This window comes from Pseudophryne corroboree, chromosome 3 (genome assembly GCF_028390025.1).
Source record: "Pseudophryne corroboree isolate aPseCor3 chromosome 3, aPseCor3.hap2, whole genome shotgun sequence".
Taxonomy (NCBI): domain Eukaryota; kingdom Metazoa; phylum Chordata; class Amphibia; order Anura; family Myobatrachidae; genus Pseudophryne; species Pseudophryne corroboree.
This window is the reverse complement of record NC_086446.1, coordinates 741,280,890-741,301,005: the sequence shown is the minus strand read 5'-3', so window position 1 is coordinate 741,301,005 and position 20,116 is coordinate 741,280,890. Positions and strand designations below refer to the sequence as shown.

Here is a 20,116-nt window from a genome sequence, read left to right as displayed (position 1 = left end):
ATCCCGGATATTTACCTAAGGTGGTTTCCTCGTTCCACCTTAACCAGGAGATTGTGGTTCCGGCACTTGTTTCTCCTGATCTGTCTCCCAAAGAGAAGTCTTTGGATGTGGTACGGGCTCTCCGTATCTATGTGAAGAGAACTGCTTCCATTAGGAAATCTGATTCTATCTTTGTACTATTTGGATTTCACAAACGAGGCTGGCCTGCTCACAAGCAGACTTTGGCCAGATGGATTAGAATGTGATTGCACATGCTTATGTGAGGGCTGGTCTGTCAGCTCCTGCTCACATTACGGCCCAGTCTACTCTGTCTTTTGGACCTTCTTGGGCGGCCCGCCGTGGTGCGACCCTTGAACAATTGCGCAAGGCGGCTACGTGATCATCAGTGAACACGTTCATAAGGTTCTATGCCTTCGATACTGCCGCTTCCCAGGATGCTTCCTTTGGACGCCGGGTTCTTGTGCCCGCTACAGTGCGTCCCCTCCGATAAGGAACTGCTTTAGGACATCCCCAATGTCTATCCTTGTGGAGCCCAGTGTACCCCGCAGCAGAAAACGAGATTTATGGTAAGAACTTACCTTTGTTAAATTTCTTTCTGCGCGGTACACTGGGCTCCACAAGGCGCCCACCCTGACGCACTTAGCTTCTTTGGGTTGGTAAGGCATTAGCCGCTGACACTTCTTCTGTCGTGAGAGTGTGGTGTATGTGGCTACTAACCGTTGTCGTCTCTTTTCCTGCTACTGCATTGGGCTGGTTAACTAAAAACTGAGCTCCTGTGCAGGGAGGCGGGGTTATAGAGGAGGCGGCGCTATGAATTCTGGGAACAGTCAAAGCTTTGAGTCTGTTGGTGCCTCGGATCAAGATCCTACTCTACACCCCAATGTCTATTCTTGTGGAGCCCAGTGTACCTCGCAGAAAGAGATTTAACAAAGGTAAGTTCTTACCATAAATCTCGTTTTTAATGTTAGATAAAAATACTACGGTGCCCGTCTTGTAAAGTAAATCTCCTTTCTTGCTATTTTCTTTATCCTATTTTCTGTCCAATTTTCTTCTGCTTTCTTTTCCTCCCTCCCATGCTGTCCATAGTAAACAGATCCCCTTCTCGCTGCAGTGGTTTAAATCGTTCTGAATCCCCAAATAGAGAACGTAATGACTATGGGGGCAGCACAAACCAGCTGAGCAACAGCAACAACAACCTCTACATACCTGATTACTCTGTGCACATCCTCTGCGATGTCCAGTTTATTAAGGTAAAGCAATTGATGGCGGTGTGTCAGGCCTCATACTTCAAGGCTTTAATGTTGTGCTTTTTTACTAGCATATTGAAACTTTGTAGTGTGCTACAAGATGATATTGATTGAGCCCCAAGTATTATTTACAAATGAATTGCTGAAATGAAATACATAGGGCCTGATATATAGTTGTACGCTAATTAGAAATGTGCGGCGGACAGTTTTTGGATCTCACATCTGGATCTCCGTTCGTGTTTTGGATCTGTATTGGTTTTGCCAAAACCACCTTTTCGGGTTTTGTTTTTGTTTTTGTTTTTGGATCTGGATGTTTTTTTAAAAAAAACATAAAAACAGCTAAAATCACAGAATTTAGGGGTAATTTTGATCCTACGGTATTATTAACCTCAATAACATTCATTTCCACTCATTTCCAGTCTATTCTGAACACCTCACAATATTGTTTTTAGGCCAAAAGGTTGCACCGAGGTCGCTGGATGACTAAGCTAAGCGACACAAGTGGGTGGCACAAACACGTGGCCCATCTAGGAATGACACTGCAGTGGCAGACAGGATGGCCTTTTTAAAAACTAGGCCCCAAAGGGGACATAATGCAAAGAAAAAAAAGAGGTGCAAGATGGAATTGTCCTTGGTACCTCCCACCCACCCTTATATTGTATAAACAGGACACGCACACTTTAACAAACCAATCATTTCAGCGACAGGGTCTACCACACGACTGTGGCTGAAATTATTGGTTTGTTTGGGCCACCACAAAAAAAGAAACAATTAATCTTTCCTTGCACAAACTGGCTCTACCGAGGCAAGATGTCGTCCTCATCCTCCGATTCCTCACCCCTTTCAGTGTGTACAACCTTATCCTCACAGAGTATTAATTCGTCCCCACTGGAATCCACCATCACAGGTCCCTGTGTAGTTTCTGGAGGCAATTGCTGGTAAAGGTCTTCCTGGAGGAATTTATCATTCATTTTCATGAACATTGGTGGTCATTCCGAGTTGATCACTAGCTGCATTCGTTCGCTGTGCAGCGATGAGGCAAAAAAAAGGCACTTCTGTGCATACGTATGCGGCGCAATGCGCACGCGTGACGTACTATTACAACGAACAATGTAGTTTCACACAAGGTCTAGCGAAGCTTTTCAGTCGCACTGCTGGCCGCAGAGTGATTGACATGAAGTGGGCGTTTCTGGGTGTCAACTGACCGTTTTCAGGGAGTGAGCGAAAAAACGCAGGCGTGCCAGGAAAAACGCAGGCATGGCTAAGCGAACGCAGGGCGTGTTTGTGACGTCAAAACAGGAACTGAACAGTCTGAAGTCATCGCAAGCACTGAGTAGGTATTGAGCTACTCTAAAACTGAACAAAAAAACTTTGTAGCCGCTCTGCGATCCTTTCGTTCGCACTTCTGCTAAGCTAAAATACACTCCCAGTGGGAGGCGGCATAGCGTGTGCACGGCTGCTAAAAACAGCTAGCGAGCAATCAACTCGGAATGACCACCTTCATCTTCTCCACATTTTGTGGAAGTAACCTCCTGTTGCTGACAAGGTTACCGGCTGTACTAAACACTCTTTCGGAGTACACACTGGAGGGGGGGCAACTTAGGTAAAATAAAACCAGTTTGTGCAAGGGCCTCCAAATTGCCTCTTTTTTCTGCCAGTATACGTATGGACTGTCTGACATGCCTACTTGGATGCTGTCACCGATATAATCCTCTACCATTCTTTCAATGGGGACAGCATCATATGCAGGGACAGTGGACATGTCAGTAATTGTTGGCAGCTCCTTCAGTCCGGACCAAATGTCAACACTTGCTCCTGACTGCCCTGCATCACTGCCAGCGAGTGGGCAGGTGGAGCCCCAGTTATGGGAGAAAATGAAGGAGGAGCTCTTGACAGATCATGTTCCGCTTGAGTTGACAATTTTCTCACCAGCAGGTCTTTGAACCGCTACACACTTGTGTCTGCCGGAAAGAGAGCTACAACGTAGGCTTTAAACCTAGGATTGAGCACGGTGGCCAAAATGTAGTGCTCTGATTTCAACAGATTGACCACCCTTGAATCCCGGCAAAGCGAATTAAGTGCTCCATCCACAAGTCCCACATACTTAGTGGAATCGCTCTATCTTAGCTCTTCCTTCAATTTCTCCAGCTACTTCTGCAAAAGCCTGATGAGGGGAATGACCTGACTCAAGCTGGCAGTGTCTGAACTGACTTCACGTGTGGTAAGTTCGAAGGGTTGGAGAACCTACACGGAAATTATTCTCCACTGCACTTGAATCAGGTGCATTCCCCCTCCTTTGCCTATATCATAGGTGGAAGTATAGGCTTGAATGACCTTTTGCTGCTCCTCCATCCTCTGAAGCATATAGAGTGTTGAATTCCACCTTGTTACCACCTCTTGTTTCAGGTGATGGCAGGGCAGGTTCAGGAGTGTTTGCTTGTGCTCCAGTCTTCGGCACGCAGTCGCTGAATGTCGAAAGTGGCCCGCAATTTTTTGTGCCACCGACAGCATCTCCTGCACGACCCTGTCTTTTTTCAAAGAATTCTGCACCACCTAATTAATTGCATGTGCAAAACATGGGACGTGCTGGAATTTGCCCAGATGTAATGCACGCACAATATTGGTGGCGTTGTCAGATATCACAAATCCCCAGGAGAGTCTAAGTGGGGTAAGCTATTGTGCGATGATGTCCCTCAGTTTCCGTAAGAGGTTGTCAGCGGTGTGCCTCTTACGGAAACTGGTGATACACAGCGTAGCCTGCCTAGGAACGAGTTCGCGTTTGTGAGATGCTGGTGCTGGTGCCGCTGCTGTTGTTGCTGCAGAAGGCAATACATCTACTCGGTGGGCTGTCAGAGTCATGTAGTCCTTAGTTTGCCCTGCTCCACTTGTCCAAATGTCCATGGTTAAGTGGACACTGGGTACAACCGCATTTTTCAGGATACTGAGAACACTTTTCTTAATGTCCCTGTACAGTCCGGAAATCGCTTGCCTAGTGAAGTGGAATCTAGACGGGATTTCGTACCGGGGACACAGTACGACCATCAACTGTCTAAATCCCCCTGCACTAATTGCGGATACCGGACGCACATCTAACACCAGCATAGTTGTTATGGCCTCAGTAATCCGCTTTGCAACAGGGTGATTGCTGTCATATTTCATCTTCCTCAAAAAGGACTGTCGGACAGTCAATTGCTTAGTTGAAGTAGTACAAGTGGTCTTCCGACTTCCTCTCTGGGATGATGATCGACTCTCAGCCGCAACAATAGCAGCGGCAGCAGCAGCAGTAGGCGTACCACTCAAGGATCCTCCGGAGGAATCCCGGATAGGAGAGGACTCGTCAGTCATGCCAGTGACATGGCCTGCAGGACTACTTACGTTCCTGACTGAGGAGGAAATTGACGTTGAGGGAGTTGGTGGTGTGGATTGTAGGAGCTTGGGTACAACAGGAAGAAGGGATTTAGGTGTCAGTGGACTGCTTACGCTCTTACCCAAAGTTTCTGAACTTGACAATGACTTCTTATGAATGCGCTGTAGGTGACGTATAAGGGAGGATGTTCCTAGGTGGTTAACGTCCTTACCCCTACTTATTATGGATTGACAAAGGCAACACACAGCTTGACACCTGTTGTCCAGATTTGTGGAGAAATAAGTACACACAGAAGAGGTGGTTTTTAGGTATTTTGCCCAGGCATGACAATGGGCTTTCTCTTAAGTCCTAGAGGATGCTGGGGACTCCGTAAGGGCCATGGGGAATAGACGGGCTCCGCAGGAGACATGGGCACTAAAAAAGAACTTTAGGAATGGGTGTGCACTGGCTCCTCCTTCTATGCCCCTCCTCCAGACCTCAGTTTAATACTGTGCCCAAAGGAGACTGGGTGCATTACAGGGAGCTCTCCTGAGCTTCCTGAAAAGAAAGTATTTTGTTAGGTTTTTTTATTTTCAGGGAGCCTGCTGGCAACAGACTCCCTGCATCGAGAACAGACCTACTTTAACGTTAGGCTCTTTTTCTTAGGCTACTGGACACCATTAGCTCCAGAGGGAATGGAACGCAGGTCTCACCCTTGCCGTTCGTCCCGGAGCCGCGCTGCCGTCCTCCTCGCAGAGCCGGAAGATAGAAGCCGGGTGAGTATGTGAAGAAAGAAGACTTCAGAGGCGGCAGAAGACTTCAGATCTTCATTGAGGTAACGCGCAGCGGTAACGCTGCGCGCCATTGCTCCCACACAACACACACACCGCAGGCACTGTAAGGGTGCAGGGCGCAGGGGGGGCGCCCTGGGCAGCAATAAGAACCTCCATATCTGGCTTAAAATGATATATACAGGCTGGGCACTGTATATAAGAGATCCCCCGCCAGTTTTTTAAAATTTTCAGCGGGACTGAAGCCCGCCGCTGAAGGGGCGGAGCTTGTTCCTCAGCACTCATCAGCGCCATTTTCTCCACAGCACACCGCTGAGAGGAAGCTCCCCGGACTCTCCCCTGCTTACACTGTGAAAGAGGGTTTTAAAGAAGGGGGCACGTAATTTGGCGCAGATACGGATAAACAGCGCTAAACATATTGTGTTTTTTTCCCTGTGTCATTAGCGCTGGGTGTGTGCTGGCATACTCTCTCTCTGTCTCTCCAAAGGGCCTTAAGGGGGAACTGTCTTCAGATAAGAGGATTCCCTGAGTGTGTGGTGTGTCGGTATGCGTGTGTCGGCATGTCTGAGGTAGAAGGCTCTCCTAGGGAGGAGGTGGAGCAGATGACTGTGGTGTCTCCGTCGGCAACGCCGACACCTGACTGGTTGGATATGTGGAATGTTTTAAGTGCTAATGTGAATTTATTGCACAAAAGGTTGGACAAAGCTGAGTCCAAGGAATGTACAGGGTGTCAAGCCCTGCCTGCCCCTATGTCACAGGGACCTTCGGGGTCTCAAAAGCGCCCACTATCCCAAATAGTAGACACTGATACCGACACGGATTCTGACTCCAGTGTCGACTACGATGATGCAAAGTTACAGCCAAAATTGGCTAAAAGTATTCAATATATGATTATTGCAATAAAAGATGTTTTGCATATCACAGAAGACCCCCCTGTCCCTGACAAGAGGGTACACATGTATAAGGAAAAGAAACCTGAAGTAACCTTTCCCCCGTCTCATGAGCAGAACGAGTTATTTGAAAAGGCTTGGGAATCTCCAGACAAAAAACTGCAGATTCCCAAAAGGATTCTTAAGGCGCATCCTTTCCCGAATAAGGACAGGATACGGTGGGAATCCTCCCCAAGGGTGGACAAAGCGTTGACACACTTATCCAAAAAGGTAGCGCTGCCATCCCAAGATACGGCTACCCTCAGGGATCCTGCTGATCGCAAGCAGGAGGCTACCTTGAAGTCCATTTACACACATTCTGGTACCTTACTCAGACCGGCGATAGCGTCGGCTTGGGTTTGTAGCGCTGTGATAGCGTGGACAGATACTTTGTCGGCGGAACTTGATACCCTGAATAAGGATACCATTTTATTGACCCTGGGTCATATTAAAGATATATGTCTTATATATGAGAGATGCTCAAAGGGACATTGGCCTACTGGGTTCTAGAGTCAAAGCTATGGCGATTTCTCCTAGACGAGTCCTATGGACCCGGCAATGGACAGGTGATGCTGACTCAAAGAGGCATATGGAGGTTTTACCTTGCAGGGGTGAGGAATTGTTTGGGGAAGGTCTCTCGGACCTGGTTTCCACAGCTACGGCAGGTAAATCAAATTTTTTTGCCTTATATTCCCTCACAGCCTAAGAAAGCGCCACATTATCAGATGCAGTCCTTTCGGTCAAATAGAAACAAGAGAGTACGAGGATCGTCCTTTCTTGCCAGAGGTAAGGGCAGAGGGAAAAAGTTGCCTACCACAGCTAGTTCCCAGGAGCAGAAGTCCTCCCCGGCCTCTACAAAATCCACCGCATGATGCTGGGGCTCCGCTGAGGGAGTCCGACCCAGTGGGGGCACGTCTTCGACTTTTCAGCCACATTTGGGTTCACTCACAAGTGTATCCCTGGGCAATAGAAATTGTTTCCCAGGGGTACAAGCTGGAATTCGAAGAGGTGCCTCCTCGCCGGTTTTTCAAATCGGCCCTACCAGCTTCTCCCCCAGAAAGGGAGATAGTTTTAAATGCGATTCACAAATTGTGTCTTCAACAGGTGGTGGTCAAAGTTCCCCTGCTTCAGCAAGGGAAGGGGTATTACTCAACCCTGTTTGTAGTCCCGAAACCGGACGGTTCGGTCAGACCCATTTTAAATTTAAAATCCTTGAACCTATACTTGAAAAGGTTCAAGTTCAAGATGGAATCGCTCAGAGCGATCATCGCCAGCCTAGAAGGGGTGGATTTTATGGTATCCCTGGACATAAAGGATGCATACCTTCATGTTCCCATTTATCCACCTCTTCAGGCGTACCTGAGATTTGCGGTACAGGAGTGTCATTACCAATTTCAGACGTTGCCATTTGGGCTTTCCACGGCTCCGAAGATTTTCACCAAGGTAATGGCGGAGATGATGGTGGTTCTGCGCAAGCAGGGTGTCACAATTATCCCGTACTTGGACAATCTCCTAATAAAAGTGAGATCACGAGAGCAGTTGTTGAACAGTGTGTCACTTTCGCTGAAGGTGTTGCAACAACACGGCTGGATTCTCAATATCCCAAAGTCATAGTTGGTTCCTACGACTCGTTTGACCTTCTTAGGCATGATTCTGGATACGGACCAGAAAAGGGTTTATCTGCCGATAGAAAAGGCCCAGGAACTCATGACTCTGGTCAGGGACCTATTGAAGCCAAAACAGGTGTCAGTGCATCACTGCACTCGAGTCCTGGGAAAGATGGTGGCGTCTTACGAGGCCATTCCCTTCGGCAGGTTCTATGCGAGGACTTTCCAATGGGACCTACTGGACAAGTGGTCCGGGTCACATCTACAGATTCATCAGTTGATCACCCTGTCCCCCAGGGCCAGGGTATCTCTCCTGTGGTGGCTGCAGAGTGCTCACCTTCTAGAGGGTCGCAGGTTCGGCATTCAGGATTGGATTCTGGTAACCACGGACGTGAGCCTCCGAGGTTGGGGAGCAGTCACACAGGGAAGAAACTTCCAAGGTCTTTGGTCAAGCCAGGAGACTTGTCTTCACATCAACGTCCTGGAGCTGAGGGCCATATACAACGCCCTTCGTCAAGCGGAGATTTTGCTTCGCGATCGACCGGTTCTGATTCAGTCAGACAACATCACCGCAGTGGCTCATGTAAACCGCCAAGGCGGCACAAGGAGCAGAGTGGCAATGACGGAAGCCACCAGGATTCTTCGCTGGGCGGAAAATCATGTAAGCGCACTGTCAGCAGTGTTCATTCCGGGGGTGGACAACTGGGAAGCAGACTTCCTCAGCAGACACGACCTACATCCAGGAGAGTGGGGACTTCATCAGGAAGTCTTAGCACAGATTGCAAGTCGGTGGGGTCTGCCCCAAATAGACATGATGGCGTCCCGCCTCAACAAAAAACTACAGAGGTATTGCGCCAGGTCAAGAGACCCTCAGGCGGTGGCAGTGGACGCCCTGTTGACACCGTGGGTGTTCCAGTCGGTCTATGTGTTTCCTCCTCTTCCTCTCATCCCCAAGGTGTTGAAAATCATAAGAAAAAGAGGAGTACAGACAATTCTCATTGTTCCAGATTGGCCGCGAAGGGCCTGCTATCCGGATCTGCAGGAAATGCTCACAGAAGATCCGTGGCCTCTTCCTCTAAGACAGGACCTGTTGCAACAGGGGCCCTGTCTGTTCCAAGACTTACCGCGGCTGCGTTTGACGTCATGGCGGTTGAACGCCGGATCCTAGCGGAAAAGGGCATTCCGGATGAGGTCATTCCTACTCTGATAAAGGCTAGGAAGGACGTGACAGCTAAACATTATCACCGTATATGGCGGAAGTATGTTTCTTGGTGTGAGGCCAGGAATGCTCCTACGGAAGAATTCCATCTGGGCCGTTTCCTTCACTTCCTACAAACTGGAGTGAATTTGGGCCTAAAATTAGGCTCCATTAAGGTTCAGATTTCGGCCCTATCCATTTTCTTTCAGAAGGAATTAGCTTCTCTCCCGGAAGTACAGACTTTTGTGAAGGGAGTGCTGCATATTCAGCCTCCTTTTGTACCTCCAGTGTCGCCTTGGGACCTTAACGTGGTGTTGAGTATCCTTAAGTCCCACTGGTTTGAACCACTTAAAACGGTGGAATTAAAATATCTCACTTTGAAAGTGGTTATGTTGTTAGCCTTGGCTTCGGCTAGGCGAGTGTCAGAGTTGGCGGCTTTGTCTCACAAAAGCCCCTATCTGGTTTTCCATGTGGATAGAGCAGAATTGCGGACTCATCTTCAATTCTTGCCCAAGGTGGTTTCATCTTTTCATATGAACTAACCTATTGTGGTGCCTGTGGCTACGCGAGACTTGGAGGATTCCGAGTCCTTTGATGTAGTCAGGGCTTTGAAAATTTACGTGGCCAGAACGGCTCGGGTCAGGAAAACAGAGGCACTGTTTGTCCTGTATGCAGCCAACAAGGTTGGCGCTCCTGCTTCTAAGCAGACTATTGCTCGCTGGATCTGTAACACAATTCAGCATGCTCATTCTACGGCTGGATTGCCGTTACCAAGATCGGTTAAGGCCCATTCCACTAGGAAGGTGGGCTCTTCTTGGGCGGCTGCCCGTGGGGTCTCGGCATTACAGCTGTGCCGAGCTGCTACTTGGTCGGGTTCAAACACCTTTGCAAAGTTTTACAAGTTTGATACCCTGGCTGAGGAGGACCTCATGTTTGCTCAATCGGTGCTGCAGAGTCATCCGCACTCTCCCGCCCGTTTGGGAGCTTTGGTATAATCCCCATGGTCCTTACAGAGTCCCCAGCATCCTCTAGGACGTAAGAGAAAATAAGATTTTAAACCTACCGGTAAATCTATTTCTCCTAGTCCGTAGAGAATGCTGGGCGCCCGTCCCAGTGCGGACAACTTCTGCAAGACTTGTATATAGTTATTGCTTACATAAGGGTTATGTTACAGTTTTGTTCAGTCTCTGACTGATGCTGTGTTGTTTTCATGCTGTTAACTGGTTCGTATAACCCAAGTTATACGGTGTGAATGGTGTGGGCTTGTGTGAATCTTGCCCTTGGATTAACAAAAATCCTTTCCTCGTACTGTCCGTCTCCTCTGGGCACAGTTTCTCTAACTGAGGTCTGGAGGAGGGGCATAGAGGGAGGAGCCAGTGCACACCATTCCTAAAGTTCTTTTTTAGTGCCCATGTCTCCTGCGGAGCCCGTCTATTCCCCATGGTCCTTACGGAGTACCCTGCATCCTCTACGGACTAGGAGAAAAAGATATACCGGTAGGTTTAAAATCTTATTTTTTCATCTCATGGCCAACAACTGTCTCCACTGGTGCCTGATTTAAACAAACCACATCACCATCAGAATCCTCATTGTCAACTTCCTCCTTAGCGCCAGCTACACCAATATCCTCCTCTTCCTGTTGTACTTCTTCAGTGACATCCTCAATCTCAATATCAGCAATTGGACTGGCGGTGCTCCTCACAGTACTTGCAGGGGGTGTGCAAATGGTAGTAGTAGCCTCCTCTTTCCAAACAGTCTTGGGAGGGTCAGGCCTAGACATCGCAATCGCGGACACACTTGGACTCTCCTTGGGGATTTGTGATATCTCTGAACGCACAGTTATTTTTTTTCTGTGCTTTAACAAGCTTCATTTCTCTATCGTCCTTGTGGATGCTGGGGTTCCTGAAAGGACCATGGGGAATAGCGGCTCCGCAGGAGACAGGGCACAAAAAGTAAAGCTTTCCGATCAGGTGGTGTGCACTGGCTCCTCCCCCTATGACCCTCCTCCAGACTCCAGTTAGATTTTTGTGCCCGGCCGAGAAGGGTGCAATCTAGGTGGCTCTCCTAAAGAGCTGCTTAGAGAAAGTTTAGCTTAGGTTTTTTATTTTACAGTGAGTCCTGCTGGCAACAGGATCACTGCAACGAGGGACTTAGGGGAGAAGGAGTGAACTCACCTGCGTGCAGGATGGATTGGCTTCTTGGCTACTGGACATCAGCTCCAGAGGGACGATCACAGGTACAGCCTGGATGGTCACCGGAGCCGCGCCGCCGGCCCCCTTGCAGATGCTGAAGTAAGAAGAGGTCCAGAATCGGCGGCTGAAGACTCCTGCAGTCTTCTAAAGGTAGCGCACAGCACTGCAGCTGTGCGCCATTTTCCTCTCAGCACACTTCACACGGCAGTCACTGAGGGTGCAGGGCGCTGGGAGGGGGGCGCCCTGGGAGGCAAATGAAAACCTTTTTTGGCGAAAAATACCTCACATATAGCCCCCAGAGGCTATATGGAGATATTTAACCCCTGCCAAGATTCACTAAATAGCGGGAGACGAGCCCGCCGAAAAAGGGGCGGGGCCTATCTCCTCAGCACACAGCGCCATTTTCTCTCACAGAAAGCCTGGAGAGAAGGCTCCCAGGCTCTCCCCTGCACTGCACTACAGAAACAGGGTTAAAACAGAGAGGGGGGGCACTGATTTTGGCGATATTGAGATATATATAAAGATGCTATAAGGGAAAACACTTATATAAGGTTGTCCCTATATAATTATAGCGTTTTGGTGTGTGCTGGCAAACTCTCCCTCTGTCTCCCCAAAGGGCTAGTGTGGGTCCTGTCCTCTGTCAGAGCATTCCCGGTGTGTGTGCTGTGTGTCGGTACGTGTGTGTCGACATGTATGAGGACGATGTTGGTGAGGAGGCGGAGAAATTGCCTGTAATGGTGATGTCACTCTCTAGGGAGTCGACACCGGAATGGATGGCTTATTTAGGGAATTACGTGAGAATGTCAACACGCTGCAAGGTCGGTTGACGACGTGAGACGGCCGACAAACTATTAGTACCGGTCCAGGCGTCTCAGAAACACCGTCAGGGGCGTTAAAAACGCCCATTTACCTCAGTCGGTCGACACAGACACAGACACGGACACTGAATCCAGTGTCGACGGTGAATAAACAAACGTATTTCTCATTAGGGCCACACGTTAAGGGCAATGAAGGAGGTGTTGCATATTTCTGATACTACAAGTACCACAAAAAAGGGTATTATGTGGGAGTGAAAAAACTACCTGTAGTTTTTCCTGAATCAGATAAAATAAAATGAAGTGTGTGATGATGCGTGGGGTTACCCCGATAGCAAATATTGGCGTTATACCCTTTCCCGCCAGAAATTAGGGCGCGTTGGGAAACACCCCTTAGGGTGATAAGGCGCTCACACGCTTATCAAGTGGCGTTACCGTCTCCAGATACGGCCGCCCTCAAGGAGCCAGCTGATAGGAAGCTGGAAAGATATCCTAAAAAGTATATACACACATACGGTGGTTATACTGCGACCAGCGATCGCCATCAGCCTGGAGATGCAGTGCTGGGTTGGCTTGGTCGGATTCCCTGACTGAAAATATTTTATTCATATAGAGCATTTAATAGGATGCATTCTATATATATGTACGTGAGATGCACAGAGGGATATTTGCTCTCTGGCATCAAGATAAGTACGTTGTCCATATCACCCAGAAGATGTCATGGACACGACAGTGGTCAGGTGATACAGATCCCATACGGCACATGGAAGTATTGCCGTATAAAGGGAAGGAGTTAGTGGGGTCGGTCCATCGGACCTGGGGACCACGGCAACAGCTGGGAAATCCAACCTTTTTACCCCAAGTTACATCTCAGCTGAAAAAGACACCGTCTTTTCAGCCTCAATCCTTCCTTTCCCATGAGGGCATGCAGGCAAAAGGCCAGTCATATCTGCCCAGACATAGAGGTAAGGGAAGTAGACTGCAGCAGGCAGCCCCTTCCCAGGAAAAGAAGCCCTCCACCGCGTCTGCCAAGTCCTCAGCATGACGCTGGGGCCATGCAAGCGGACTCAAGGTGGGGGGGTAGTCTCAAGAGTCTCAGCGCGCAGTGGGATCACTCGCAGGTTGACCCCTAGATAGTACAAGTATTATCCCAGGGGTACAGATTGGAGAGTCGAGACATCTTCTCCTCGCAGGTTTCTGAAGTCTGCTTTACCAACGGCTCCCTCCGACAGGGAGGCAGCATTGGAAACAATTCACAAGCTGTATATCCAGCAGGTGATAATCAAAGTACCCCTCCTACAACAAGGAAAAGGGTATTATTTTTCCACACTATATTGTGGTACTGACGCCAGACGGCTTGGTGAGACATAGTCTAAACTGAAATCTTTGAACACTTACATAAAAGGTTCAAATCGAGATGGAGTCACTCAGAGCAGTGATAGCGAACCGGAAAAAAGGGGACTATATGGTGTCCCTGGACATCAAGGATTACCTCCATGTCCAAATTTGCCCTTCTCAACAAGGGTACCTCTGGTTCGTGGTACAGAACTGTCAATATCAGTTTCAGACGATGCCGTTTGAATTATCCACGGCACCCCGGGCCTTTTACCAAGGTAATGGCCGAAAAGATGTTTCTTCAAAGAAAAAAGGCATCTAAATTATCCCTTACTTGGACGATATCCTGAAAAGGGCAAGTTCCAGAGAACAGTTGGAGGTCGGAAGAGCACTATCTAAAGTAGTTCTACGACAGCACGACTGGATTCTAAATATTCCAAGAATCGCAGCTGTTTTCCGACGATACGTCTGCTGTTCCTAGGAATGATTCTGGGCATAGTCCAGAAAAAGGTGTTCCTCCGGGAGGAAAAAGCCAAGGAGTTATTCGACCTAGTCAGAAACCTCCTAAAACCAGGCCAAGTATCAGTGCATCAATGCACAGGAGTCCTGGGAAAAATGGTGGCTTCTTACGAAGCGATTCCATTCGGCAGATCTCAGGGGATTTGCTGGACGAATGGTCCGGATCGCATTTTCAGATGCATCAGCGGATAATCCTGTCTCCAAGGACAAGGGTGTCTCTTCTGTGGGGGCTGCAGAGTGCTCATCTTTTAGAGGGCAGCACACTCAGCATTCAGGACTGTGTTCTGGGGACCACGGATACCAACCTGAGAGGCTGGGGAGTAGTCACACAGGGAAAAAATTTCCAAGGAAGTGTGGTCAAGTCTGGAGACTTCTCTCCACATGAATATACTGGAGCTAAGGGCAATTTACAATGCTCTGAGCCTAGGAAGACTCCTGCTTCAAAGTCAACCGGTGCTGATCCAGTAGGACATCATCATGGCGGTCGCCCACGTTATCAGACGGGGCGACACAAGAAGCAGGAGGGCAATGACAGCAAGGATTCTTCGCTGGGCGGAAAATCATGTGATAACACTGTCAGCAGTGTTCATTCCGGGAGTGGGCAACTGGGAAGATTTCCTCAGCATAAATGAATTCCACCCGGAAAAGTGGAAACTTAATCTGGAAGTTTCCACATGATTGTAAACCGTTGGGAAAGACCAAAGGTGGTTATGATGGCGTCCCACCTGAAGCGCCAGGTCAAGAGACACTCAGGCAATAGCTGGGACGCTCTGGTAACACCGTCGGTGTACCAGTCGGTGTATGTGTTCCATCCTCTGCTTTTCATACCCAATGTATTGAAAATGATAGGAAGGAGAGGAGTAAGAACTATACTCGTGGCTCCGGTTTGGCCAAGAAGGACTTGGTTCCCGGAACTTCAAGAGATACTAAGAAGGGTCTTGATTCGGCAAGAACCGTGTCTGTTCCGGGACTTACCGCAGCTGCGTTGACGCCAAGGCGGGTGAACGCCGGATCCTAAGGGAAAGAGGCATTCCGGAAGAGGTCATCCCTACCCTGGTCAGAGCCAGGAAGGAGGTGACCGCACAACATTATCACCACTTAGGTGAAAATATGTGCCAGGGTGTGAGTCCAGGAAGGCTCCACGGAAGAATTTCAACTAGGTTAATTTCTACATTTCCTGCAAACAGGAGTGTCTATGGGTCTCAAAATTGGTCCATTAAGGTTCAAATTTCGGCCTGTTGATTTTCTTCCAGAAAGAAATTGGCTTCAGTTCCTGAAGTCCAGAAGTTGTTAAGGGAGTACTGCATATACAGCCCCTTTGATGTCTCCAGTGGCACTGGGCGATCTCAACGTAGTTTTGGGATTCCTAAAAAATCACATTGGTTTAAACAACTCAAATCTGTGGATTTGATATATCTCACATGGAAAATGACCATGCTGTTGGTCCTGGCCTCGGCCAGGCGAGTGTCAGAATTGGCGGCTTTATCTCACAAAGCCATATCTGATTGTCCATTCGGACAGAGCAAAGCTGCGGACTCGTCCCCAGTTTCTCCTTAAGGTGGTGTCAGCGTTTCACCTGAACCAGCTTATTGTGGTACCTGCGGCTACTAGGGACTTGGAGGACTCCAAGTTGCTGGATGTTATCAGGGCCCTGAAAATATAGTTTCCAGGTTGGCTGGAGTCAGGAAATCTGACTTGCTGTTTATCCTGTATGCACCCAACAATGCTGGGTGCTTCTGCTTCTAAGCAGTCGATTGCTCGTGGGATTGGTAGCACAATTCAACTTGCACATTCTGTGGCAGGCCTGCCACAGTCTAAATCTGTTAAGGCCCATTCCACAAGGAAGGTGGGCTCATCTTGGGCGGCTGCCCGAGGGGTCTCGGCATTACAACTTTGCCGAGCAGCTACGTGGTCGGGGGAGAACACGTTTGTAAAATCCTACAAATTTGATACCCTGGCAAAAGAGGACCTGGAGTTCTCTCATTCGGTGCTGCAGAGTTATCCGCACTCTCCCGCCCGTTTGGGAGCTTTGGTATAATCCCCATGGTCCTTTCAGGAACCCCAGCATCCACAAGGACGATAGAGAAAATAAGAAATTACTTACCGATAATTCTATTTCTCGGAGTCCGTAGTGGATGCTGGGCGCCCATCCCAAGTGCGGATTATCTGCAATACTTGTACATAGTTATTGCTAACTAAATCGGGTTATTGTTGTTGTGAGCCATCTTTTCAGAGGCTCCGCTGTTATCATACTGTTAACTGGGTTCAGATCACAGGTTGTACAGTGTGATTGGTGTGGCTGGTATGAGTCTTACCCGGGATTCAAAATTCCTCCCTTATTGTGTACGCTCGTCCGGGCACAGTACCTAACTGGAGTCTGGAGGAGGGTCATAGGGGGAGGAGCCAGTGCACACCACCTGATCGGAAAGCTTTACTTTTTGTGCCCTGTCTCCTGCGGAGCCGCTATTCCCCATGGTCCTTTCAGGAACCCCAGCATCCACTACGGACTCCGAGAAATAGAATTATCGGTAAGTAAATTCTTATTTTTTTATATTTTTTGAGAGGGAGGAGCGCTTCCATTCTCATGATAAGCTGAGCCACCAGTCATGAACATAGGCCAAGGCCTAAGCCTTTCCTTGCCACTTCGTGTTGTGAATGGCATATTGCCAATTTTAAATTTCTCATCAGATTTCTTTTTTTTCTGATTATTAATTTTTGCTTCTTTGATTTTACATGCCCTCTATGACATTGGGTATCGGCACTAGTACTGGGAACTGGAAGTGGTTCCTGATCTTCCTCTATTTTTCCTCCAAATTTTTGTTCTCCATTTCGCAGCACACAGAACAGTGCCCCTTTATTTTCACAGCACCTCTGTATTTTTGCAGCATACAGGGCCAGTGTACTTTTTTTTTTACAACAGCACCCCTGTATTTATACAGCATACAGGACCAGTGTACTTTTATTTTAACAACAGCACCCCTGAATTTTTACAGCATACAGGGCCAGTGTACTTTTATATTAACAACAGCACCCCATTATTTTTACAGTATACAGGGCCAGTGTACTTTTATTTTAATAACGGCACCTCTGTATTTTTACAGCATACAGGAGCAGTGTACTTTTATTTTAACAACAGCACCTCAGAATTTTTACAGCATACAGAGCCAGTGTACTTTTATTTTAACAGCACCCCTGTATTTTTACAGCATGGAGGACCAGTGTACTTTTATTTTAACAACAGCACCCCATTATTTTTACAGCATACAGGGCCATTGTACTTTTATTTTAACAACAGCACCCCTGTATTTTTACAGCATACAGGGCCAGTATACTTTTATTTAAACAACAGCACCATTGTATTTTTACAGCATACAGTCATTGGCAGTGAATCACCACGCGTGTGCAGTGACACTATGATGCATGCACCGTTTTCAGAATATCACTTAACTCCATAAATATCAGCATTGCATACAACTCTAAATCAGGTCCATAGTTCTGTAAAACTTGTGCTACCCAGTAGCTATATGATAGAATACTCATATGCTGGACTAGAGAGCAACACGCATGTCTTATACAGCAAGAAGAGACACAAAAGTTCTGACTTCTTTTCACAGTTGTATTTTATTTTTCATTGTGAAGTCCCTAGCATTGGTTTTGCAGAAATGTGTGGAAATTAATATGGCTTGTCCGTAATAGTTATTTATTTTGCTCCCTATAGATCACACGACAGCAGTATCAAAATGCATTGACAGCTAGCCGTATGGACAGTTCTCCGCAGTCCCCAGAAATTGAAGTGTTCAGTGACGGTGACTCCACCAAAACAACAAAGTATCATAGAGTGTCTGAGTCTCCAAAAGATGACACTGTCACCACCTTAATGAATGACAGAAATTGCAACTTAGGTAATGGAGCTTGAATTGCAATCTCATTATATTTCATTTAATTGGATTTTTCCACTTTTCAACAAAGTTCTTCTAACATAGGGCCCGATTCAGACTTGATCACTGTGCTGCAAATTACACTGTCCTGCGATTAGATATTCGCCGCCCAGGGGGGGTGAAAAGTCGCCCTGTGCAAGTGTGCAATTGCATGTGTACGCTGTGCGAAAATTCACGTTTTTCCCATTCTGTGCAGTCTGTGTATAGCTCAATACTTACTCCTCCAGTGCGAAGAAATCAGGCTGATCGGGGGCCGGGCCAGAGCTGACGTCACACACCCACCATGAAAACGCTTGGGAACGCCTGCATTTTTCCAGACACTCCCAGAAAACGGGCAGTTACCACCCACAAACGTCTTCTTCCTGTCAATCACCTTGCGAACGGCCGTGCGATCAAAGTTTTCGCACCATCCTGTCGCTGTTTGACGATGCGCCTTCGCATTGCGGTGCATAGTCATGCTTAGTAGTTTGATAATCAGCCGCTGTGTGAAAACGCACAGGGGCGATCAGGTCTGAAGCGGGCCCTTAGCCCACATTATAGTTATGATGGGCAGCCCGCCGCTTCCTGATTGCAGCAGGTTTGCATATTAAATTCATCCCTTCAGTAGACATGTTTCATTTTACCCCAACAGCTTGCAGCAGATCAGACGGTTCAAAAAGTCCAAATGACTCTGTGTTTCTACACATGGATGAAATCCCTCAGATAAAGGAAGAGCTGGCAGACATGGATAACTGTGTAAACAGTACGTAGAGTGCATAAAACATTCTAATTCAACCAATTGTACTAAAGATATACATAACTGTCAGTACTTGCAAAACATTCACCTGGTTCCACAGTGGGCCACATCATTTTATAAGATTCACAAGCAGAATTTGGCCTCGTGTTCCCAGTACAATCTCCGCTACACCACTCAGTAGGATGAAATAACAGGCGATCGTCCCAGGTCTTTTCACAAAATGTAAATTTACAAACATGGGAATGCCGGAGCAAAAACATAACTGTACTGTTCCATCTGTATGTGTGCAAATTGTACCGCTACGTCGCTCATGTCTGATTAAACCAACAGCGCCTTGAATAATATGTGCAGGTGTTATTCTGGTATACTAAAAAAAAACAACCCGAAAATAGTGTAAGCATCTATAATTGTAAAGTTTATGTAGCTGATCCATATAAAATAACATGGTATCTCTTTCAGTCTAGAGGGGAATCTGGAGGCTCAGCGTTTGGTACTTAAAATCAAATCTGCACAGACTTCTGAGCGGTTATTAGAAAATAAAATTGCCAGTTAAGTGGATAAGCCCCCCTCCCCCCTATTACCTCCCACAAAAGGTCACTCACTTTGTGAATAAATCCTCACTGCGAACATTGGGGGTCATTCCGAGTTGATCGTAGCTGTGCTAAATTTAGCACAGCTGCGATCATTCACACTGACATGCGGGGGGACGCCCAGCACAGGGCTAGTCCGCCCCGCATGTCAGTGCCGTTCCCCCCCTTCCTGCAGAAGTGCAAAGGCATCGCACAGCGGTGATGCCTTTGCACTTCAAGAGTATCTCCCGACAAGCGCAGCTTTAGCGTGCTGGCCGGGAGCTACTCATTGCTCCCTGGCCCGCAGCGGCTGGGTGTGACGTCACGCAGCCGCTGCGGGCCACTCCCCACACAGTCCGGCCACGCCTGCGTTGGCCGGACCGCGCCCCCTAAACGGCGGCCGTCCAGTCCCCTCCCGCCCAGCGACCGCCTCTGCCTCAGAGGCGATCGCTAGGCAACAACAACTGCCATGCGCCGGTGCACTCCGGCGCATGCGCAGTTCCGACCCGATCGCTGCGAGAAACTGCAGTGAGCGATCGGGTCAGAATGATCCCCATTGTTGCTAATCTCTGATACAAGCACTATATTTTAAAAAATTACTCATCTACGCAAACAGCGGGATTGTGTCCACCTCTGCAAGAGACAGCACAAATGTTAGGGTCTCATCAGCTATCAAAAATCCAATCTAGTTCCTACTTCCTACCCAGAGGTTTTTCTGATGATGCTGCTGAGCACTCAATAATAGAAAGCGTTCTTGCCAGACTTGATACATATACTATATTAGTTATGGCTCTATTGGCTCTCAGACATCTGTTCTTTTTTGCATGAAACTGCTGGAGAAATTGGTCTCGACTTTTAAGGCAGCACAATTTACAAGGTTCCATTTAAGGGTGT

General features: G+C 47.9%; 1 protein-coding gene across 5 annotated transcripts in view; it reads left to right on the top strand.

Annotated features, from left to right (window-relative positions):
* The window catches only part of CNNM1 (cyclin and CBS domain divalent metal cation transport mediator 1), a 232,253-nt gene that overhangs the window by 167,601 nt on the left and 44,536 nt on the right, over nucleotides 1-20,116 (top strand). For all 5 annotated transcript variants that reach the window (XR_010244057.1, XM_063962275.1, XM_063962274.1 and 2 more), the window contains 3 exons: nucleotides 1,087-1,250; nucleotides 17,698-17,881; nucleotides 18,549-18,659. Coding sequence is in view for 4 of the 5 variants with exons in the window: in XM_063962275.1 (XP_063818345.1) it covers nucleotides 1,087-1,250; nucleotides 17,698-17,881; nucleotides 18,549-18,659 (459 nt within the window). In the remaining variant the exon portion in view is untranslated. The remainder of the gene's footprint in view (nucleotides 1-1,086; nucleotides 1,251-17,697; nucleotides 17,882-18,548; nucleotides 18,660-20,116) is intronic.